Below are 25,472 nucleotides of genomic sequence, written 5' to 3' on the forward strand. Positions count from 1 at the left end.
TTTGACTGTTGCAATTTTATATACAGTATTTATTCATTTTGTTGCACACGAACATGTCACATTTAACTTAGTTTATTATTTTATCGATTTCAAACCTGCTTCAGCTCTTCTTTCTGACTGTTAATCATTATGGAATTTCCCAAACTCCACCGTTGCTTTCCAGGTTTTAAGGTTATCCATGCTTGAGTCCAGATGGTTAAATTAAATTGGCTGAAGGACTAATTAAGTCACTTTTGCTCAAGTATAGATATCCTTAAAACCTGGACTGTTATGGCAGAGATTGGGTATGGTTTGCATGAAATGCTTACCAAAGGCACCAGAGAGAATGTAAAGCTGAGAAATAGTGCCTACAAACCTCCCAAACTGCCAATTTTACAGCATAACGGGCCAGAAGTCTCTGTGCAGGTATAGGGTCAGTGTGAGAAGATAAATTGAATAGATGCAAAGAAGAAAGAAGACGCCTGATGCATTTACTTTTATTGTTTTAGATGTAAAGATGCATACACGCGATTTTTTTGAACGATTATGGATATCCTTTAATCGTTGAAAAAATCGTTCACTTTCCAAGTTAAAACGTTGAACTATTATAGTTTATGCGCGTTCACGTTTGTAGTTCAGTCAGACTGACCAACTCAACGATTTTCAGTAAGGGAATATGCAAAAATAGTTTGTAGTTCAAAAAATATCGTTCATTACATTTAGTAAATAAACGATTTTCGTTCATTTTTTCCCTTTGAAAAAATGAACAAAAATCGTTTACTAAAATCGCTCATTTACTAAATCTGTGTGTGTGTACCTTTAGAATGCATACACGTCTAAAGATTTTCTGTCCAACCATCCTAAGTAGTTGATTGGTTGGAATGAAAATCTGGTAAGGTATGAAAGCAAATGACAATCAGCAATTTGCTCCCAAATGCTGGAAAATGGACAAAAACTGTTTATACAAATTGTTTAGATCAAACATTTAACAAACTTGTCTGACGACCATTTCCATCTGTTCTCTGGTATTTAGGAGCAAATTGCTGATCATCAGTTATTCCCATACGTTACCAGATTTTCATTCCAACCAATCAACTAGTTGGATGGTTGGACAGATATTTACGTGTGTACCCAGCTTTACACTCAAATGTTTTGCAGGAGATTAGCTGAGCTAGTTTGTAAAACAAAGTGCATCTAGATTGCTGGCTGCATTCAAAAGTATTTCTGTATACCCCTATGTGGGTTGCACTTAGCAGCTGCTTTACCTCTTGCAGCTTCCATTTGGCAAGAAGAAATCTAACCTAGACATGAGGAAGTCTCGAAGGGTTTCAGGTGTCGGCAAGCTTTACATTAACTGAATTACAATTTTGGTTCAATTCTTTAACACCTATTAATAATTATTAATTTTTATTTTCTGATTAAAATAGTTGCTTGTGGATACCCTTAGATTTAATATGTATGTGCGGGTTGTAGATTTGGGCAATCAAATATCAATAAAAAACAAATATAGGAAGCCATATGGATGTGAAAAACAGATAGGCAGTGTGGGGGGGCATAAATATACATATCGTCGATAAAAGATTTCATAATGGAAAAGACGTCAAGCACAGCAGTTCTCTATAATTGTGAATGAGACTAGCGAGGAGGGCCACATGTCCTGACTATTACATGTGTTCATTGTTGTATGTGGAGCAGATTAAGCATTCATTTTTTTTTTTGTTTTTTTTATTCAGCAGAGCAATATTGTTTAATTTTAAGTGTGTGGATGTTTTTATGAACACTTTAATCATGTGCTTCTCATCCTTGTAGCACCTTCCTGTATCTGAAGTTCCTGGTTGTCTGGGCCCTTGTATTGCTGGCAGACTTCGTGCTGGAGTTCAGATTTGAGTATCTGTGGCCATTCTGGCTGTTCATCAGAAGTGTGTACGACTCGTTCAGATACCAGGGCTTGGTATGTAAATTTTAAGCTATTTTGATCTTTTATTGGTTAATTGCTGTCTACATTACATTAAAAGCAGTTTGTTTGTGCAAATGCTTGTTCCCCTGAAATAGAAAAAGGAATAAAGCAAAACCTTTTTCAACCTCTAATAATTTAATGGGCACTGTCATTTCAACGTAATAGTATACTGGGTACAGATGTGTTTAATTTAATTATTGCAGCTTATATCTTAGGCTTTACTCGTTAAGTGATAATAAGCTCAGATTGGCAAACACTGCTGCTGTTTGTAGGTATGCAATATGGTCTGATTCTTAAATACTGTTGGGTTGTTTCTTTTCACTGACACCTCTAGTATAGCTATAACCATTATAAATGTCTTAAGTTGGTCATACATGGGCTTATTCTGTTAAGCATGAGCTGCTGGTGACTGGTTCAATGTCACACATTTACATGGAGGTGATTAAAGTCTCTGAGGTCATGCCATTCAGCTCCTTTTGCTCAGCTTGCTTCTGGAATAATTGTGTAGTCTGGTAGATGACCAAGCACATAAGCCCATAAGTCATCTACTTTCACTAATATGCTCAAAAATGTCATGGATTGCCATCCAATTACTACCTGACACCAAGGTACACCTGAGCCCCATGCTACTACATTGGGCCATACTTTCATGTGCGGAGAGGATTTTTCTGATAAGTGTTCGGCAAGGGGTGAGCAGGGAGACCTGTCAAAAGTGCATTTTGTTGACCTATCGCTTGGAGTACATGGCAAATAAAACAAATGCCACCATGATGAGCAAAGGCCAGTGCAGCAGGGGCCACAGGTATAGCGACAGTTACTTGCTTGATATCTAAGAAAACCAGTGTCACTCAATATACTCTGTAGATCACAAAGGAAGCATGCTCCTTAATTCATGTATAGGATGGCAATGTAGTCTCTGTAGGTGTATTGGTCTGCTCGTAAGTATTTAAATTAGGGGTGAGCGGGTTCGGTTCTACTCTGTTCCGTTCGGATTTAAAAACCGAATCTTATTGGCTATCCAATACTCGTGACAGCTGATGGCCAATAAGATTCGGTTTTTAAATCTGAACGGAACCGAGTAGAACCGAATCCGCTCACCCCTAATTTAAATACAGATTCTTGTTAAAATATTTCCCATGTAATCTTGTTCATTGACACCTGTGCTGGTAATATTAGTTTGTTTTTTTTTAGAACACCTACAATTAACACTAAAAGATGTTTAACCAGAAAAAAATAATTTTAGGATTAATGTTGAATAGTAAGGATTTAATCAAATGTTATATGTTCAGTATGCAGTATTTCCAGCAGAATAACTGCCTTTCTAATCTGTTTGTGTTGCAGGCCTTCTCAGTATTTTTTGTGTGTGTAGCGTTCACATCGGATATAATATGTCTCCTATTTATACCAGTGCAATGGCTATTTTTTGCAGCCAGTACCTATGTTTGGGTACAGTATGTTTGGCATACAGGTAAGCATATGTTTCTTGGTATATGGCAATGTGAATTTTTGTGTGAAAATATTTGGTTTGAGGGGGAGGGGTTGATTTAGTTTCCTCCTCCCTGACATTCACACAGTGCTTTCTGGTTGTTAGTGTGTATATTATATTTCCAAGTCTTGATAATAAGATTGTTTACTGTAAGCCCTGATTCCTGTTGAATGACTCCTTCAGAATTTAACAATTAATGTCTGGCGAAAATGACAAACGTTCTAGTTCGTCAGCCTTAAACAGGTTTCTGACATAACATGGGAACAGTCAAAATAAAGGCCTTAGTAGGACATTGGCCACTTTGAATTGCAAGAACCCCTTTAATCTGCTGTGGCCCAGTGTCTATCCTAAAATAATGCAACAGTATTTCTCATGTGGAATTCCAGGTGAACATTTATTGGATGTGGGAAATCCTTTTTCAGACCCTGATCCAGCATTTCTCTCATTTGAGTTTAGTTAATGTGTCTTTTACATATTGACATGCCAACATCATAGACAATGTTCCTCTTGACCTATCTAGAAGATGGCCATTTCATCACTATCTTCTGTCCAGTGTACCTCCATAATCACCCCTCAATTCACTTTTTCCTGCACAACATAATTAGATTTAAGATGGGTACATACCTGACTGATATATCTGCAGATGATGGTGGTTCGTACACACTCAGCAACAATCATATGTGGTCTCCCTGGTCAGGGGTCGGCCCCTCCCCAGCAGCCATTGCAGCAAGCGTACAATGGGCAGATATATCTGCCATTTGCTGTGCTGCACAGCCGACGCGTGATGTTTGTGACCGACGTCGTTCAGACATATCGTCTGTACACACTGGCCGACTGGCACACAATATATCGCCCATTCAATTGAATGGATGATATGTTGGCCAGTTTGTACGCAGCATTACCAGTTCTTTTAATGACCCCAAGCATGAATTGATAACAAACTCCAGAACCACACAGATGTAAAAGTACTAACTTTCAAAAACTTTACTTTTCTCAACTAGTCCATTTTCTTTAGCCACTGTCAGCATGTGCTCGTATTGGATGCCTGTTGAAAAAGCTTGAATAAGTTGAGCCTTTCTATTTGAATGAAGATCACCTGTATCACTATGCATCTCTCAGTGCATTATGTTTTGTCTGTATTGATGAATATGTAGTGAAACAAACCACATTACTTGGAAAACAGGACATGCACCATCTTAAGTTTTTTGTTTTTCAGTGTATGAGAGCTCTGATCTTTTAAAACAAGTTTATTTTGTGTTGGACCGGGGTGTGCTTTTATTGCTTAATGCAAATTACATGTAGAAGAAATATGAACAGGATTGTCGTTGAACAGTTTGTTTGTTGGAACGACATTGCTCTAATATACAGTGCTATGTAACTGATGAACTATCCAATCAGAACTTCCCCTTTATAACTCCTATATTGCCACAGATGGTGGAACGCTGTACAAACTACCCACTGACTTAACTTGCATCTTCTTATAACAAGTAGTGTTGTATGGGGAATTCAATTGTGTGCCCAGCTCCTGTCTAAAGTGCTGGGTGTATACAATGGTTTATGGCTTTATGGCACCCATGACTTATCACACATGTAGCGTGTAAAGTGGTGAAACCCGTGCTAACTTCTGGGGGTGCTGGCCAAACAGTAGTTCGAACTCCCAAAAGCCCGACTGAATTTCTGCTTGCCACCTCAGGAGGGTGCAAGCAGAAAAAATGGTCACTTGCGCCAAGCAGCACAAACAATTAAATATTGCCTATCACATTAGGCGGGAGCTGCTGGCGCAAATAAACAATTGAAATTCACCCCTATGAATTCTGACCTTGATAAGTACTGGAAAACTTTTCGGGCATCATCAGGCTTTTTATTAACTAATGCAGACATTACACTTTTAAGTGGCAAATCTTATTGATTTACTATTTCTTGGGATTGAAACTTAAGTTGCTATGCGATACCATTGTGAGTAGTACCTCATGCAAAGCACTTATGTAGAGGCTACAATTTACCTTTTTCAAGAGGGAATAAAACAAATATTGATTTTACTACTTTCTGTTTAAAACACTTACCCTTGGCACTTTTACTGCTTGTAGCCCAGCTTATCTTGTTTGAAATCTCCTTTGCGTCCTTTAACATCGGATTGTACTTTTTAGCTTTCATTTGGGCTTGCACACTTGAGTGGAACACTAGCGTTCAGATCAAGTGGGGCTCCCTGTGAGTATGTATACCACTAAGAGATCTATTGAGCCTATGTAACAATGCTACAAATTGGATAGCATTGAAAAGAGCAACTGAGAAAATAATGCAGAAACATTTTACTTTGCAATCTTAATTAACCATAACTGCTTAATTTATCCATTCTACAATAAACATTGAACAGATGGAGCAGTTCAATGAATTTGCACAATGGTTGATGAATGCGTTAACAAATAATTGGTATATTACAAGTTATTCACCACTAAGCTAATCTGAGATCTGTCATAGGATTTCATACTAATTACATATGCTGTTGTGCTTAGGTGTAGTTGGATTTTTATTATCTGTAGTGCACATTACCTGCCCCCTCCTTTTGCGTTTCAGTAAAATGTCGTAATTTTCTTTTCTATTTAATTTTTTCTCAATCTTTCTGTTGCCTAATTTGAATGTTGCTATGGACTTTTTTTTCCGGTAGATATTGTAACACATTTGTATAAATGGAAATAGGTTATTTGAATGTTTAGATATAATTCCCTTTCCATCATATCGTTTTCTCTTTAACTACATAGTTACCAGCTTTAATGTGAACTTTAGAAAAAATAAAGAATTAGATACTGGTTAGTGATGCTATGGCCATTTTTTGATGAGCCTACCGATCCTTTAGAAATGACAATATCTTATTATATTTGATGTGTAAATCAAACGATGGATTAGAATGTAGCACCTTTTTTTTATAAAAAGCTTATTCGTAAGTCTTTTTAATAATGGCTACAAGCTCCCCAAGGCGGCCCACCTGCCATGCTCTTTGGATGGCTTTAGACATGGCAGCTGGACTCATTAACGTCATTAAGTTAGCAGTGTTTTTTTATTACGCTTTACTTATTGTGGTGGTTGCAGACTAAAGGCGCGTATTTGCTTGCCGACAATGAAGGACTGAACAATAAAGATATAGTTATCGTTCAGTGCACCTATTAGTTGATCCATCCATTTAAAAGGTCCTGCTTGTTTTGAGAAATGTTTGGTCAGTTGGGCAAAATGGAGTTTCACTGAATTAACACTTTCACTCTCTGCTTATATAAATTTTTTTCATGTCAATTTTTTTTTTTTTCGTAATACATTTCTCTTCCTTCCACAGAAAGAGGAGTATGTTTACCTACAGTCTCGCTGTGGATATTGTTTGTATATATCGAAGCAGCAATTAGGTTTAAAGATCTGAAGAATTTTCATGTAGATCTATGTCGTCCATTTGCTGCACACTGGTAAAATATCATCATCTTACATTTTAATCTTCATTTTTATTTTATTCTGGTTTTCTTTTTTTGTTAGGAAAGTCTCCCTAACTGTTCGGTCATCTGGTTAGTATAATAAATTACTAAATTGCTGACTAAACGCGTATCGTGTGTTTAGAACAGACTTTTCCAGAAAAACGTATAATTCTCAAGTATTGATATCTAGATTTCACTTGAAAGCCGTATAATTGTCACATGGGAGCACTGCTAAAACTTTGCTCCTGAAGTCTAAAGTTACTTTAAGCAAGTAATCTGCAATGCTTTTCCTTGGTAAGCTGTACCAAAGACATTCACTATTTGAAAGTGTATTAACTATAGTATTTGTTTACAACTGTCTGACTGTTTTGTTTTTTGGTTAGATGGGGGGGGGGGGGGGGTTTGGCCAATATTTAGGAATACTTGAGACCAAGTTTTTAAACAAAATAAACAAATACAAAACATCAATGTTCAATTTTTATTTGTGCTTTTTTGTTTACAGTATTGGTTATCCTGTAGTCACTTTGGGCTTCGGGTTCAAAAGCTATGTCAGTTATAAAATGCGGTTAAGAAAACAGAAAGAGGTACAGAAAGAGAATGAGTTTTATATGCAGCTCCTGCAGCAGGCGCTGCCCCCAGAACAGCAGATGTTACAGAGACAAGAAAGGGAAGCAGAGGAAGGTAAGTACTTCTTAAATCTGGACTCGGGCCATACAAAGATTTAGGGCGGAATTCAAACAGCTCTGTTATGTTAATGGAGGCTAATTGATCGCTGGAGGCTATTCAATTAGTCCGATTTAATGGGGATTATTTTTTGTGTCCTGAACAGAAATCACCGATAAGAATACAGTTAACTGGTGATAAGCAGTTCACACATGGGCCGTGAACTTGTCACACTATGTAAATGCCCTTTATTTGCCCTTAGCGCCCCTTGTTAACGCTCATTAATAAGGGGTTTGGGTGAAAAATGGAGTGTAATTTGAATAGTCTCAAACGATTAAAGCCCTAGGCTACCCACCTTTTCCACCTGTGCAAAGTTATCGGGTCAAATTAAATTCCTCCCTTAGTCACCTCTACACTACTCTAGGTGAGTTCTTAATATAAGGGTCTGTTTAAAAATGTTGTACGTACAGAGGGGGAGATGTATTGGCGTTATGGGGTTTAGTGGTATAAGCTGTAGCTAAATATTTCGACAGCTGCCATTGCCACAAGCACATCACTGTCTCTAGCTGCTGGGCTCTGGGCTGTGCACGGGTGATCACTCGATGCTTGCAAGATCTCGCACATGCCCTCTGGAGTTAGCAAAGAGGGGTGAGAGCGCATCATCACTAGGCTGATGCGCTGTGGGGTCTGACAGGGATCGCCGGCAGATGAGATGTGTACACATCTCATCGCTCCTGCTTCGCCTCGGTAAAGAGGCGAAGCAGGAAGAGCTATAGTGGCACGATCTGTGACACTATAATAAATCTACCCCACAATTTGAAAGTAAATACCTTTTTTAACCTTGTTGACATTTACTGTAGTGTAAGGGTGCATACACACAACTATTTTTTTAACGATTTGTCGTTGACGTTAAATCGTTCCAAAAAAAAAAAATTGTTTGAGTTATAACGAATGATCACAAATGCGCACTCCTGTTTGTAGTTATCGTTCATAGTCCATTTCAGACTGTCCAACATGATGATTTTCATAAAGGGAAGCAACATTATTCGTTCATCGTTCAAAAAAATCGCTCACTTTTTCAAGGAAAGATCTGACAGAAGATCGTTGGTTACAAAATCATTACGTGTATGCACCATAAAGCTGGCCACAGACATAGCAATGTGCTCACAATCAGCCGATGTGTATGATTTCCCTTGAAACTCCCCGGCAGCTCTCCACCCCTAGATTGTCAGATCTGACTATGCGATGTGCGACCAGCTGGGACTCACGATTTGGCCATATTTTACACGATCTGTCGTTCGTGTCGGAATCTGCCAGATTGGGTAAAATATCGCTATGTTTGTGGCCAGCATTACTCATACATGGACTTGCCAGAGTCACTTAAGTGTAAAGGTGCATACACACGTAATGACTTTGTAACCAACGATTTTCTGACTTTTTTTGAAGTGTAATGAGCTAGTTTTTGATTTAATGTTTTCCCTTAATGAAAATCGTCATGTTGGACAGTCTGAAATGAACGATAACTACAAATGGGAGTGCACATTTGATTATCGTTCATCGTTATAACTCATAAACTGAACTTTTTTTTTTTTTTTTTTTTTTGAACGATAACCATGTTATCGACATATCATTAATAAAAAAAACATTGTTATGGAGCATACACACGGTCAGATTTGTCAGATGAACGATTAAACGATTTGAACGATTTTACCAAAGTTTTGAACGATTTTTGACTGCATTAAAATGAATGGAATCGGCAAAGTCTGACTGCAAACACATCAGATGGCAGAAATCGTTATCTGACCATCGGGAATGCGCATCGTTGATCGTCCATCGTTCAGGCATGTCAGATATGAACGATTTTCCTTCAGATATGAACGATTTTTAAATCGTTATCGTTCATATCTGAAGGAAAAATCTGACCGTGTGTATGCACCATTACTTGTGTATGCACCTTAATGCATAGTTGGGGCATCTTGCCTTTCACACTTGTAACTTTGTTTTCTTTTCCTTTTTTTTTTTTTTTTTTTTTCCTCACTACAGCCGCCAAGGGTTTATCTGAAATGGATTCTTCAATACTGTTACAGCACAACGGGATCTCCTCAAATAAAAAGATTTCAGGCACATTACCAGAGCTGGAATATAAAGAAAAGGGCAAAGACAAGGATGTGAAAAGACACAATTTAGGGATTAACAACAACATCCTGCAGCCTACAGACTCTAAAGTACAGGAGATTGAATATATGGAGAATCATATCAACAGTAAGCGACTGAATAATGACTTAGGGAGCACAGAAAACCTCTTAAAAGAGGACACGTGCACCACCTCCTCTAAAAACTACAAGAACACCACAGGGACAGCTAATTCATCACCCCGGAGCCACAGCTCATCTAATGGGAGTATCCCCTCCTCAGTGTCCAATAAAAATGACAAGAAGAAATGCACTAGTAAAAGTCCAAGCACTCACAAAGATCCCATGGAGAACTGTATCCCAAACAACCAGCTTAGCAAACCAGATACTTTAGTAAGGTGAGTGACTTAATAATGTACTAAATTGTGAAATGTTGCATTAGTCTTTTTAAACTTGTCTAGTTCAGAGGTTCCCAAACTTTTTTGGACCAAGGCACCCTGGCGTAACAGCATTGTTTTGACAGCACCCCTAAACCAAAAGTTTGAGAAATTCAGAAAACAATGTAGTGACGTAAATTGTGCTTACCTGTTATCCTTGGGGTCAGTTATGTGGTGGTGGACAGGTTTGTGCTTCTGCTTGTCTACATATTTACATTACATTGATCATAAATAATGTGACTTGGTGCTGGACCACCAACCTGAGGCACCCCTGCAAGTGTCCTGAGGCACCCCAGGGTGCCACGGCACACAGTTTGGGAACCACTGGTCTAGTTTGTTTTACTCTCCTTAACGGAAAAATGTTTTTTTTGCTAGCTTGTGCATAACTTCAGTACAATTGTCTGTTTTGGAGCACTTGATGTAAACTCAATCTACCGTCTAGAGTAATTTTTAATTGTTTTGGGGGCCCATGACTTTTCACACATGTCTCCCCCAAATAGACCAGGTTTAGAAGTGTACAGCGGCTAAACCGGTCTAAAGTCCTGGTTAGTGCACCCAAACAGCAGTTTCGATGGCGTGAAGCCCCCAGGCCAGCAGGAAACGTGGCCAGATGATGGTGGTTCAGTGTGTATGAACAACCATCATCTGCAGATCACTCGTTCTGCAGATATGTCAGGTGTGTATCCAGCTTTACCAAGGCATGCTTACATCTAGCAAATATATGCTGTATAACAACTAGTTAACTGGTTAGAAAACTGACATTTCTTCAGGGTCCTTAGGGCTCAACAGGGAGACATTAAGGTGTAGTTGGGACCTGGAGGACCAGACACCAACAGCAAAGCTCTTCAATCCCAGGATGCTGCAGTCCTTCACCAGATACCCCGCCCACAGCCTGAGGGCATTTAAGTTTCACTGGTGTCCGTCAGGAGCAGGACCACCATTATAACTGGGCTGCATTAAGCAGCCCAAGCTTTTATTTTATGATTTAATTACATTTTTTTTTTTTTTTTTACTATAATGGGCAAGCAGCACCAGACTGTCCTCCAGAGGTCTATGCTGCCACCCAATCATGCCTCCGAGGCACTGTGACTCCAAGCCTGTGCTAGGTACTCCTGGCAGGGCTCCAAGGGGGACTAGCTAGCAGGCTCCTCAGACCCACACTGCAGCCCGGAATTCAGGGGACAGGTAAGGCGGTACTCCGTTTGCAGCGACCCACATTGTTGCGCAGTCTTGCTTCTGGTCTCAAGAGACAGACCGGAGGTGCGGATCTGGACACTGTTGCGCCCACGACTCCACTAGACCACCAGGGCATATAACATACTGGCGTGAGGCGTATGTAAGGAGGCCAGGGGACCTGGTGGTCAATGTCAGCAAGGGGAGAAGTTGATTTTAGTGCCCATTGTAAAGCTGTACTGTGTATACTGTACAGCTTATACGTTACCTTTTATTCTACTATACCTTGACATACTAAGGTGTAGGGCAGGGGTCTTCAACCTTGGCCCTCCAGCTGCTGTGGTACTACACATCCCAGCATGCACTGCCATAGTTTTAGCATGCTGTTATATCAAAAAGGTGGCAGTGCCTGCTGGGATGTGTAGTTCCACAGCAGCTGGAGGGCCAAGGTTGAAGACCCCTGGTATAGGGGGTTCATTGTACCTCACATTTCCCAGAGACTTGTAAGTACTATTGCATACTTTAATACACTGTTGCACGCTACACTATGCCATATTATCCAGGGTGTTCACTACACTGTATCTTACTGTGTATTTTGTTATTCTTGTGGCTATGGCTGGCAGAGGAAAGAATAACAAACTGCCTGATGCTGCTCTTCCCACTCTGGTGTCTTGTAAGTCCTGCGCTGCAGGCTTAGCCACAGAGTACCTCATTCAGGATGGTCTCTGTATTAATTGTTACACAGCCTCAGGCCCATCAGCCTCCAGACCCACCCTGGGCTGCCTTTTCACAAATGCTGGCAAAACTTGAGGACCAAGTATGGGATGGCCACAGCAGATACTCCCTGCAAATCCTTTGCCTCCCCCATGGGTAGACGTACTGTCTACCTCAGTACAGAGTTTGGATAATACCTCAACGGTTTCTCAGCAAATGCTACAAAAAGAAAAACCTTTTACCTACTAAACGTACTATATCTTCCCAATCCACACAGTTATCTGATTCTGAGATATCATCTCAGGCAGAAGATGCAGATCTCTCTCACTGTGACTCTCAGGAGAAGAGGAGCCACCCTCTAAACTAAATATACCTGCTCTTGTGAGAGCTGTTTAAAACTATTCTACAAATAGAGTATGAACCCGCTCCTAAGAAAAAATAAATAGAACTTTTTAAGTGGCAAAAGGTTGTTTTACCTCACTCTGACCAGCTATCTGGTCACATGAGTGAAGCTTGTAACGTGCGGTAAAAGGTTTCAAATTCCAAAACTTCAGTTCCCTTTACACTCTTTCAGCTACTGATTGTACTAAATGGGAAGTTCCCCCACCAGCAGATTCTCATGCAACACCTCTGGTTAAAAATGCCACCTTACCCATTCATACTGTCTCCTTGAAGGAGACTATAGTGTGTGTGTATATTTATATTCCCTCTAGCTCCGGCGCGAGGCAGGGCGCCGGAGCTAGAGAGGGCATGTCCGTGCGCGCGCCAAAGGGGGCGTGTCTATAAGACGCGTCCCCTTTTCGTCACTCTTGGGGGCGTGCCCGGCACTCACGGACACGCCGGGCAGCCCCCAAGCCCTGCAGACGGAGAATAGATGCAGGGCGCATGCGCCCGGCGTCTATTCTCTGGCGGTGACCGGGTCACCGCACTTTTCTTCACCCGCGGGACACTGCGACCCGCAGGCTGTTAGGGCAGGGTGCTGTTTGCCTTCCAGAAAGAGGACCCGCTAAAACAGCCTAGCGGGAACGCTATATATAGTATCATTTGAGAGTTGGGCAGAGGCCCTAGAATGACTCTTCCCCCCCCCCCCCCCCCCCCCCATCCTTCGAGGGAACAGCTGTCTTGCATATCTCGCATTAGAGATGCAGCCTCCTACCTAGGTAAAGCAGCTATGAATATGGCTCTCCTGGCCTCCAGCATTTCTGCCACCTCAGTAGTGGCCCACCGTATTCTTTGGCTATGTTCCTAGAAAGCAGATTCAGAATCAAAACGGGCTCCTGCATCCTGCAGGAGACATCCTATTTGGTCCAGAATTGGATAAAATTGTGACTACTTTGGCGGCTAAAATGACGGCGTTCCTGCCCTCTGCATATAATACAAAGCCTCGGATGTCATCCTTTTACCCTCAAGGAAAAGCCCAGGGTCTTTTCCACGACAGCAGACATCAACCAAGGCCTCCAAGCCTAGGACCAAACAGGCCTGGGCTACTAGTCCACCTGCCAAGTCTGAGGACAAGCCTACAGCCTGACTGGGCAGGCCTCTCGATGGGGGCTCCCAGGATGGAAGGGCAACCTCAATTCACCCAGGTTTGGCGTCAAACCACGTCCGATGCCTGAGTACGGAAACTAGTCTCCCATGGATACGCCCTCTCATCCCTCCCCAGTAGTTCTTTTGCACAGGACCTACATCGGACCCAACCATGGTCCTGCTGCTCCAAAAATCATTCAGTTTTTGCTGAATTCAGGAGTAATAATTCAGGTTCCCTCCTCACAACGGGGCAAGAGCTATTATTCTACCCTTTTCTTAGTTCAGAAGCCCAATAGGTCTCATCGGCCTATACTTAAACTTGTTCAGAGAATTGGGGTTATCAGGGTGCCCAGGATTCGTTCCATTATCCTAGCTATGGAGCCTGGGGATTTTGAGATCTCTAGACATTCAGGCTGTTTACCTACATGTACCTATAGTGCCAGCTCATCAGTATATCTAGTTTGCTAAACTACAGCAACATTACCAATTTCAGGCTCTACTGTTCGGCCTTTCAACGGCCCTCCCGGGTTTTTACCAAGATCATGGCAGTTATGGCGGCCTCTCTTCTTCGTCAAGGGATCAGACTGCTCCCCCTACTTGGACCATCTCTTGCTGTTGGCCAGCTCCCCAGACACTCTTCATCGCCATCTACAGGTAACCATTGCCTTTCTTCAAGTGCACGGTTGGCTGATCAACTGAAAAAAATCTTTTCTACTCCAGGATCCTTAGGGGGATCCACAGGGATACCTTGGGGTATAGGCTTGGCTCCGCCATGGGCACCACACAGTTAAGACTTTCATCCCAGGATGCATCGGGCCCCCTTTTATACCCCGCCTCCAGGCCAAGGCACCTCAGTTTCAGTAGGTGCCCGGCCGGAGTTGGGTTACCGCACAGGGGGGCTGTGTTTCACAGCCCCTGAAGATCTTAAAGAGCAATAGCATGGACAGTCCAGTGGACGTCCATGCTACTGCTCCGACACTCCCGCCGGCGCCGACCACCGCTAGCTATCCGGGGAACTCGGCGGGCTCTTGGGGGTTCCAGCTAGCGGAAACCCCGGGGGCCGTGGACTGTTACCGGGCCTATGGGGGGCAGCATGAGGTAAGCAGCGGGCGTTTGCGGTTGGGAGCCCGCTGTCACACAGTCCAGCGTCTCCAGGGCTGGGGGCTCCCTGGGGACGGCAGTATAGTTGAGCCAGGCACGGTGCCTGCGCTCACACTAGGCCACCAGGGATGCGGGGCTGGAGCGTTGCGGAACACGCTCCAGCATCCCAGGGGTTAATGGCTTGCCAGGGGAGGACTCGTTCCCTGTAGCGCACAGGAAGTTCCTCCCCTCACTGCTATCAGGCGCCTTACTCTATGGCTTTGGCGGGTTGAGGCAGCGTTCCTCCCCAGGCCCGCCTCCCTTCATCCTACGGCGGCCATTTTAGATGAGCAGACGCTGGTGTAGGGTACGGAGCCTGGGTGCCCCTTACATACCTCTCCTCAATAAATAAGGTCAGCGTATGTAGCGCTATCACTGCCAGGCTGTAGGTCTGTGTAAGTGATAGGGCAATTAGTGCAGGAATTTCTGCATTGTATTTTTTAAGCTAGCGCTGTGTGTCTGATACTTCTCCAGTCAGCCATTTTAACTATCCCTATTTCTTCTTCCTGATCAGCCCTCTCAGTGCCAGTACGGTCAGGGTAGGAATCTACCTCACAGTTTTAAAGTATTTTATTACTGTGGGAGAGTCACATACCAATATGTCCAGTGAGGATCCTCCTTTGGGAGCACCTCTCCTATTTTCCTGCTCCAGATATAAAGCGGGTGTGGGGGAGGGGGCAGTACTTCAGGATGGTTTATGTATCGCATGTTTGGCCATTCCTGGTACCTCTGCTGTACCCAGCACATCCCAGGAACCACCTTGGGCTTGTTTTGCACAGGCCTTGACTGTCCTTGTGAATCGGTTGACAGTCCCTCCTGCGTTTCCCCAATTGGGGTTTGCACAACAGGCGGTAGTCCAGTCTCCCGTACTAGGGGTTCTGGGGCAGATGGTAATGGCGCAGTGCACACCTCAACAGGTTCTTACTCCAAAGGACCCTGGTTGGACTAATTCTGGGGTGCAGAATACTCAGCAGGATCAGTCTAGACCTGCTAAGAGACCATTGTCATATCCATCCACACAATATAATGAGGGTGACTGGTCGTCTGATGAGGGTGAGATTCTAGATTTGTCTGACACTCCTCAATCGGGCGGAGGCTAAATCTAGAATTTATATTCCAGGTCTCATACGGGTGGTCCGTGCGGCCATGGTGATTACTGACAACAACCTACTTGTAGCACCTACCCATGCTTATTTTAAGGAGGTTAGAGGTACTGCAGCAGCTTTTCCTCTTATCTGGTCAACTAGTAGATCACCTGGAGGAGGCATGGAAATCTCCAGGTAAAAGATTTCGACCTCACAAACGTTTGGCCCGTGCATACCCCTTTTCGGAAGATTTCACTAAATGGGAGTCTCCTCCTCAGGTGGATTCTCATGTGACTTGCTTAGTAAAGAGCGCGACTCTACCTATGCCGTCAATGTCTTCTCTGATGGACGCTACAGACCGTAAGGTGGAGGTGTGCCTTAAGTCTATCCCCTCGCTGGAGGAGCATTCAGACCAGCTATGGCAGTCTGCTGGGTGGCCCAGGCTATGGAAAGATGGGCGGACGCTTTGGAAGCATCATTTGCTTCAGAGGGTACCAGTGAACAGGTTGTGTTAGTAGGTAACCTCCGGGATTCCGCTATGTACATTAACGAAGCGGCCTTGGATTTGAGCCTTCTTACTTCTAGGATTTCCGCGGCGGCCGTGGCCTCTCGAAGCTCCTTGTGGTTACGCTCTTGGAGGGCGGACGCTGAATCCAAAAAGGGCTTGGAATGCTTACCTTATAATGGGCAGGTCCTATTCGGACCTGCTTTGGACAAGATAGTGGACACGCTGGCGGCTGCCAAATCTGCATGTCTACCTTCAGCCCCGTCTGGGTCTAAAAACCCGTCCTTTCGGCCCTATCGCCCTTCGGGCAAACCTAAGGTGCAGTCCTTTTCCGAGACCTTCAGGCCCCAAAAAGACTGCTAAGCCCAAGAAACAAGCTTGGAGTACCAGACGTCCAGCCGCCAAGCTGGACGACACACCATCAGCCTGACGGGCTGGGCCTCTCCTTGGGGGATCCCAAGGTGGGAGGCCGACTTCTGCTATACGACCAGTGTTAGTTCCAGACCACCACAGACACTTGAGTAAGGGAAGTGGTATCTCAGGGATATGCCCTCTCATTCTGCAGAAGGCCTCCTCATCAGTTCTTCGCAGCAGGCCTTCCTTCACATCCAGCTCTAGCAATCCAGGAGTCGGTGTGCTCTATGCTACAGATGGGAGTAGTGGAGCCTGTTCCGTTATCTCTAAGGGGGACGGGATATTACTCCAACCTCTTTCTGGTCCAAAAACCAAATGGATAATTCCAACCTATCCTCAACCTCAAGTCCCTGAACAAGTTTTTAAGGGTCCCTCTGTCCAAATGGAGACTCTGCGTTCTATTGTTTTAGCTATGCAACCTGGGGATTTTATGGTGTCCTTGGATATTCAGGATGCTTACCTGCATATCCCCATTGCCAGGGTTAACCAGCGTTACCTCAGATTTGTGGTGTTGGACCACCATTACCAGTTTCAGGCTCTACTGTTTGGCCTTTCCACGGCTCCTCGAGTGTTCACAAAAGTAATGGCGGCACACCTGCAGTTGCAGGATGTTCGCCTGTTAACTAACTTGGACAACCTCCTGTTGGCAGTTGCCACAGGTCCTCTGCAACCATTTGCCACTGACAATATCAGTATTGCAGGCTCACGGCTGGCTAGTGAACTGGAATAAGTCCTCTCTGATTCCTTCTCAGTGAATGGTCCATCTCGGAGCATTGTTGGATTCTCAGCAGCAGAGGGTCTGCTTGACTGAAGAAAAGATAGCCCTGTTGCAGTCCAAGATAGCAATGTTCTAAAAAGTCGCCGAGTGTCTCTTCTCTCGGCAATGAAGTTACTGGGTTCCATGGTGTCAACGTTCGACATGGTGGAGTATGCCCAGTTCCAGGCCTCTGCAGATGTTGATCCTCTCCAGATGGGATGGGATTCCCCGTTGAATAAAGATGCAGATGATCAGGCTCACTCCGGAGGTGTACCTGTCCCTGATTTGGTGGTTAATGAAGTCCCATCTCATCAGGAGACGTCCGTTTTGGATTTCGGATTTGGTCCTTCTAACGACGGATGCCTGCCTTCGGGGCTGGGGCACTGTGACAGGCCCACATGTCTTCCAGGGCCGGTGGACGTCAGGAATCTGTCCTGCCGATCAATATATTGGAGCTTCGGGCAGTGTTCAGGGCGCTGCAGCAAGCAAGACCTTTCCTGCAGGGCAAACCTGTGCAGGTTCAGTCAGACGGTGGCTTACCTAAACAGTCAAGGAGGAACTCTAAGTCAGGCGGCTCTGTGGGAGGTGTCCCGCATTCTGACTTGGGCAGAAGGCAATCTCTCAGCCATTTCGACCATGTTCGTTCTGGGTGTGCTCAACTGGGAAGCGGACTTCCTCAGCCACCACGATGTACACCCAGGGGAATGGTCTCTTCACCAGGAGGTGTTCCAACTTCTGGTGGACAAGTGGGGCCTTCCCGAAATAGACCTCATGTCCTCCAGGCACAACCGCAAGCTGTGGGCATACGGAAGGAGGCAAGATCCTGCTGGTGGCTCCTGCGTGGCCCAGATGGAATTGATACTCTGATCTTCAGTGTCTGTCCATCGACACTCCATTGCTGTTACCTCAACATCAGGACCTGTTGCCTCAGGGTCTTTGCCTCTACCCGGACCTGAGTCGTCTGTCTTTTTGACGGTGTGGCTCTTGAGGCTTCCCTCTTGAGGTCTAAGGGTTTCTCCAGAGCCGTGGTGAATAGTATGCTACGAGCTCGGAAACATGCTTCAGCTAGGATTAACCACAGGGTGTGGCATACTTATTTTGAGTGGTGTCGCCCTAGAGAGGGTATGATCCTCACGAGTTTCTGATATCAAGAGTGTTGGCTTTCCTACAGGCGGGCTTGGATCTAGGTCTACGCCTCGCTTCACTGAAGGTGCATGTTTCTGCCCTGTCTGTTTGGTTTCAACATAGGATTGCTATGCTGTCTGATATCCACACCTTTTATGCAGGGTATCCTTTGCATCCAGCCTCCCTTTTGTCGTCCCAGTGGCTCCTTGGGATCTGGCTGTGGTCCTGAGGGCGCTCCAAGATCCTCCATTTGAACCTTTGGGTTCTGTGGAGTTGAAATGGCTTACGACAAAGACAGTGTTCCTTCTGGCTATTGCTTCGGCCAGAAGGGTGTCAGATTTGGGGGCTCTCTCCTTTCGTCCTCTCCCCCTCCCCCTTTTCTGTTTTTTCATTCGGACAGGGCAGTACTTCGTATACGTCCCGACTTCCTTCCTAAAGTGGTGTCTAGTTTCCACGTTAATGAGGAAATTGTGGTTCCAGCCTTTAATTCATCGGATCCCTCGGCTGGTGAGGCTTCTTTGGATGTGGTACGGGCTCTGCGAATTTGTGGACCGTACCAGTTCTTTAAGAAAATCGGACTCTTTGTTTTTTATATTGATTTCATAAGAGGGGTTGGCTTGCCAATAACCAGACTTTGGCACCGTGGATTTGCATGGAGATCTCAGAGGTTTACGCTCAGGAGGGTCTTCCAGTGCCACCCTCTGTGATGGCTCATTCTACGAGGTCTGTGGGTCCTTCGTGGGCAGCTCGCCGTGGCGCCTCGGCTGTTCAGCTTTGCAAGGTGGCTGTGGTCATCTGTCCATACTTTTGTCAGGCAATATGCATTTGACACTTTTTGCTTTTCAGGATGCTTCCTTCGGGCGGTGGGTTCTCCTCTCTGTCCTGGAGCATCCCTTCCCTTGAAGGATACTGCTTTGGGACATCCCCAAGGTATTCTTGTGGATCCCTAAGGACCCTGGAGTAGAAAACAAGAGATATGGTAAGAACTTGCCTTTTGTTATTTGTTTCTACAAAGTCCTTAGGGTCCACAGGGCGCCCGTCCTGACGCCCTGTGCTTCTGTAGGGTGTTCTGGTCGCCAGTTTGTCTCCTTTTTCTGTGAGAATGTGAATATTTTGTGTGTTCCAGACTTTCTTCTTCCTTTTTCCTCTCCTCCAGCCTATGGCTTGATACTAAAACAGGTGCCTGGGGGCGGGGTATAGGAGGGGGCCCGGTGCATCCTGGGATGAAAGACTTAGCTGTGTGGTGCCCATGGCGGAGCCAAGCCTATACCCCAAGGTATCCCCGTGGACCCTAAGGACTTCGTAGAAACAGAGATAACAAAGGTAAGTTCTTACCATATCTCTTGTTCTCTAACACCATCTTAAAGGATGGTACATTTGGGAGCCCTCCTGGACTCTCGAGTTCAGAGAATCTTCCTAACAGCGGACAAGATTTCAGCAATCCAGCACAGACTACACAGACTGCTACACAAGCGCCGAGTGTCAATTCACTCTGCAATGCAGGCCTTTGGAACAATGGTGTACACTTTTTGACATGGTGGAGTTCGCCCAGTTTCACTCCAGGCCCCTACAACACCTGATCTTCAGGTGGAATGTGCTACCCCATCTGCTAAAGTCCCAGGCGATGAGCCTTCAAACCCCCCCCCCAGAGATTCGCCCGTCCCTGACCTGGTTGCCATGGACTTCCCATTTCAACAAGGGTCGGCCCTTTTGGTTCCCAGACTGGGCTCTCCTCACCGCAGACGCATGACTCCTAGGGTGGGGCACAGTAACTGGCCAGCACTCCTTCCAGGGCCAATAGTCCTCAGTCGAGGCAGTGTTACCAATCAATATCCTCGAACTTCGAGCCAGTACAAATTCAGTCTGACAACGCCATGGCGGTGGCCTACCTCATTCACCAAGGGGGCACTCTAAGTCAGTCGGTAATGACAGAAGTGTCCCGCATTCTCACATGGGCCGAAAGCAATCTCCCAGCCATCTCTGCAGTGTTCATCCCGGGATTCTCAATTGGGAAGCAGATTTTCTCAGCCGTCACGACGTGCATGAAGCGGAATGGTCTCTACATCCAGAAGTCTTTCAGCTTCTAGTGGACAAATGGGCTCTTCCGAAAGTGGATCTCATGGTCTCAAGACACAACAACAAACTTCCAATTTATGGAGCCAGAGCACAGGACCCCAGTGCAGCTTTCATTGACACATTGTCTGTGAAATGGAACTCCCATTTGGCATCTCTTCCCTCCAATATTCCTACTTCCTCAAGTTCTTCTAAAGTTCAGACAGGAGGGGAGCACAGTCCTGTTCATAGCTCAGGCTTGGCCCAGATGTCATTGGTACTCCGATCTTCAAAGGCTCTCCCATAGACGTTCCTCTTCAACTTCCTCTACGAGTAGACCTGTTGTCTCAGGGTCCATGTCTACATCTGGACCTAGCCAGTTTTGTCTTTAACGGCTTGGCTCTTGAGACATCCCTCCTAACGGCTAAGTGTTTCTCCAGCTCTGTGGTCCAGACCATGCTCAGAGCACGTAAACCGGCCTCAGCCAGGATTTACCACAGAATATGGCATATGTATTTCCAATGGTGTGCTCCAAGAAACTATGACCCGCAAGTCTTCAAAGTTTCTCGAATTCTTGCCTTCAGGCTGGACTGAATGTAGGCCTCCGCCTGGCATCTCTGAAAGTGCAGGTCTCTGCTTTGTCTATCTGGTTTCAGTGCAGAATTGCTATTATACCGGATGGTCACACCTTCATGCAAGGTGTTCTACGTATACAACCTCCCTTTGTTCCTCCTGTGGCTCCATGGGATTTGTCAGTGGTGCTCCAAGCACTTCAGGAACCTCCATTCAAACCTCTGGAATCAGTGGATGTCAAGTGGCTCACTGCGAAGACTGTTTTTTTGTTTTTCGTTTTTTTTCTGGGTATGGGATTTAGGGGCGCTTTCATGTTGCTCCCCCTTTTTAATATTTCATCAGGATAGGCCTGTTTTGTACATGCCCAGGTTTCCTTCCCAATCTGATTGATGATATTGTGGTTCCAGCATGCAATTCACCAGACCTCTCGGCAGGTGAGGCCTCGTTGGACGTGGTCCGTGATCTGAAGATCAATGTAAACCATACTACTTCCATCAGAAAATCTGACTCCCTTTTTGTCCTATATGGATTCCACAAAAAGGGATGGCCAGCTAACACTCTGGCCAGATGGATTTGCATGACTATCTCACAGGATTACATGCAGACTGGCCTTCCTATGCCGGCTTCGGTATCTGCTCATTCTACTCACTCTGTGGGTCCCTTGGGCAGCCCAGCAGGGTGCCTCAGCTGAACAGCTATGAAAGGCAGCCACCTGGTCTTCTGTCCACACCTTTCTCAGGTTTTATGCCTTTGATACATTTACCTCTCGGGATGCTTCCTTCGGACGTAGGGTTCTCCTATCAGCTCAGGAGCCTTCCCGCCCTTTAACAACTGCTTTGGGACATCCCCAATGTCCCCCTGTGGAGCCCTGAAGAAAAGGAGTTATGGTAAAACTTACCTTTGTTAACTGTCTTCAAAGTCCATAGGGTCCACAGGGCACAAGCCCTGACCCTCCTAGCGTCTGTGTTTCTTCTTCTCCTGGTCATTTTTCCTTCTCTGTGAGTGATTCTTCAGTGTACCAGTCTACCTTCTCTCCTAACCTGCTCCTGCCTTGGGCTTGTTAACAAAACTGAAGTGCCCTCAGGCTGTGGGCGGGATATAGGGGGAAGGACCGGAGCATCCTGGGATTGAAAAGCTTTGCTGTTGGTGTCCGGTCCTTCAGGTCCCACCTACACCCCTGTCTCCCAGTGGACCCTATGGACTTCAAAGAAAGTTAACAAAGGTAATTTTACCATTACTCTTATGCAGTGACGTAAATTGTGCTTACCTGTCGTCATCCTTAGGTTCAGTTATGTGGTGGTAGACAGATTTGTGCTTCTGTTTGTGCACATATTTACATTACATTGACCATAAAGAACTTTATTTAGTGCTGATCCACAACCTGAGGCACCCCTGCAAGTGTCCTGAGGCACCCCAGGGAGCCACAGCGCACAGTTTGGGAACCACTGCAGTAGTTATTAGTTGGTGATCAACAGCAAGGACTGTGTTTTTGTTTTTCTTGCTTTTGATAAATTATGAAATTGAAGGCTTGGGACAAATGTTGTCAACTCGATGCTTTAAAGCTACCCAGGATAACTATATATTTTATATAAAGAGCTGACATTTTACACAGGAATTTACTGTTTATTAGGGGATCTTGACATGACATAAATTTCATATAATGGCATGAAATCAAATGTCAAATGGTCAAATGATCTTACAATCTTAGAGGTATGGTAAAACAGAATACAGGCCAGGATGTTAATAGAATAACAATAGGTGGGGAAAGCGCAGGTTGCTGTTGGGCAGCAGTGTTATCAATCTCCAATAATAAAAAAGCAGTCGCAACGATGTAGCCTTGTGTTTTCTAGCAGTGAGCATGACCCTAATAAACACAAGGGCAGTTGTACCCAACTTGCATCTGCAGATCAGAAATGGAGATATAGAGATGACCAGTGGCGGTTGCTCAGTTGGGCAACCTAACCCTAAAGGTGCCCATCCACTAGACCATTAAGCTGAGCAATTGAACGATAACTATCGTTCAATCGTTTGCAAAAATGTCTGAAACGACCAGCGATGCGTGTCCCCGCTGGTCATTTTGACGTCTATCATCGTGCAAACAAACTGACGATAAAATCAGGTTGAGCATGTTTGCAGATGATTGAGCCTGCACTGAACGACTGCTCGTTCAGTGCAGGCTAATCACAGACAAACGACAGCACGATTACAATGTCGTAATTGTGCAGTCGTTTTCATGTCTACTAGTGGATGGACACCTTAACTATATCTAGTTTTTAATATTGCCAGCTGCATGCGGGAAAGGTAAGCTTCCCGGGGATCAGCGCCGTGTATCACAGCTGCAGCAGCTGGGACACAGCAATCCGCACCTCCCTCCTGTATATGCCTGCCCCCCAGACTCCTGTGTTACTAGCCAAGTGAAGTCTGGGGACAGGCGGATAGCCATTAAAATAATTAAATATTTGCGCGTTTGTGTTAGATCTAAGCTGGTGATTGCTTTGAGATATATGAAAGTTCTCTGTACATGAGGGCGAGTAATTGGATTCTTGAGTAAACTAGTGTAGGGATTACAAAGTGCTGTTAGTCGGTTGTGTAGTTGCAAGAGAAGTGTTGCTGCTGCATTTAAGATGAATTGAAAGACATTGATTGGTGAGAGGGATGCCATAAATATGGAGGTTGCTGTAGGCAAGGTGTAAGATCGTGTGGGAATGGATAGCATCTTCGGTAACCTGTACTGTCAATATTTCTAAGGTGGAAATGACAGGACTGGGAGCGAGACTGGAATAAAGCAGAGTGCTGAGTCAAGTGTGACACCAAGGGGCATCTTCAGGGGCAGAACTAAGGGAGACAATGGAGGCACCTGCTGCCGGGCTCCAGCTCTGAAGGGGCACCTCCTCCATTGTCCAAAACATATTCACCCCAAGTAAGGCTGCCCAATACATAGCATCCCTTCCAGTCACATGAGAATCCACCATACATTAGTGGAGATCTCCATGTCAGACCGTTAGCTGCTGCCTTCATCTATCTATAGCCTGTCTGCATGCAGATTGCTACATTACAGTGTCAGCACTGTGTTGGGGGGGGGGGGGGATTGGGGCACCAAATAACTTGCTGCCGGGCGTCTGGGATTAATTATGCCACATAATCAATTAGGCACTGGGTTGTGCTCCAGGTTTCATGTCCAGAGCTATTCAATTATTCGCCATTTTTCCTGTACTGATGATAATGGTTAGGAGAGGTAGGGATTCTGGGAGGAGGGGAGATTAACTTTTTAATTCATTTCTGTGACCTTCGAAATGCTTATCTGTTTTGTGCTCGACAATCGAATATGTATGCTTATGGGATGGAGAGTGCTGGACTAAATCTGGAATTAAGGAACCATTCAGTCAATAGGGAAGATGTTCTTTAACTGATGTTTGAAGTTTCATGAGTTATTTCTAAACACTTTAACTATAGTTGGCTCAGTGGGATATGCAACCTATGTATTCAGTTGGCACTGAGGGAATTCCGTACTTGTGCTGGAACAGTTTTTGTCAGCCTCATAACAGGTAAAGCCAGAAATATTTCCCTGAAACTGTGCTTTTCAGATCTGAAAGTTGGATGGTTGCTTTCCTCATTTCCTTGCTATTCTACATAATATAGAATATTAAGGATTACTAATATCCAAACATAAGTGTTTTTGTTCTTTGTCGCATACTAAACTATTAGGAATAAGCACATTTGTTTTTTCATGTTATGGACCAATAATTCTTTCCTTTTGTTCATCTTTTCAAAGGCACTTTGAGGGATTACACTTGTGTTTTTTTTTGTTTTGTTTTTTAAATCACTGTCCAGTTTAAAAAGCTAAGCCCATAATGATGGCCAATATACAAAGCTGCATAGAAAATGTATCCTTCATTGTAGTACTATGGTGTTTTGTCTGTTTTAGTGCAGAGTAAAGCTGGCCACACACTAGACCAACTTTCATCCAACCAGCCAACTAGTTGTAAATGGTGAGCAATTTGCTCTAAAATGCCAGAAAACAGATGAAAATGGTCGTCAGATAAGTTTGTTAAATGATGGACAAAAACTGTTGTTTGAACAAATTGTATTGATCAATTATCTGGCATTTGGGAGCAAATTGCTGATTGTCCTTTGCTTTCATCCCTTACCAGATTTTCATTCCAACCAATCAACTAGTTGGATGTAAATTGGTCTAGTGTCTGGCCAGATTAAGTTGAGATCAAATCTCACACTTTGGTGTCAGTTCAGCTTGGTGCAAGTTTTTCATGAAATGAGCAGACATGCACGAATGCGTGAAC

The 25,472-nt window shown here is 44.5% G+C and overlaps 1 protein-coding gene across 1 annotated transcript in view; it reads left to right on the forward strand.

Moving 5' to 3' along the window:
* MACO1 (macoilin 1) overlaps window positions 1-25,472 on the forward strand; it is a 63,368-nt gene that overhangs the window by 13,684 nt on the left and 24,212 nt on the right. Inside the window, exons 2-6 of the mRNA XM_088462549.1 lie at window positions 1,789-1,930; window positions 3,278-3,404; window positions 6,748-6,871; window positions 7,380-7,558; window positions 9,584-10,070. Coding sequence (XP_088318675.1) covers window positions 1,789-1,930; window positions 3,278-3,404; window positions 6,748-6,871; window positions 7,380-7,558; window positions 9,584-10,070 — 1,059 coding nt within the window. The remainder of the gene's footprint in view (window positions 1-1,788; window positions 1,931-3,277; window positions 3,405-6,747; window positions 6,872-7,379; window positions 7,559-9,583; window positions 10,071-25,472) is intronic.

This window comes from Taudactylus pleione, unplaced genomic scaffold, assembly GCF_031769625.1.
Source record: "Taudactylus pleione unplaced genomic scaffold, aTauple2 ptg000007l, whole genome shotgun sequence".
NCBI classification, from domain to species: Eukaryota; Metazoa; Chordata; class Amphibia; order Anura; family Myobatrachidae; genus Taudactylus; species Taudactylus pleione.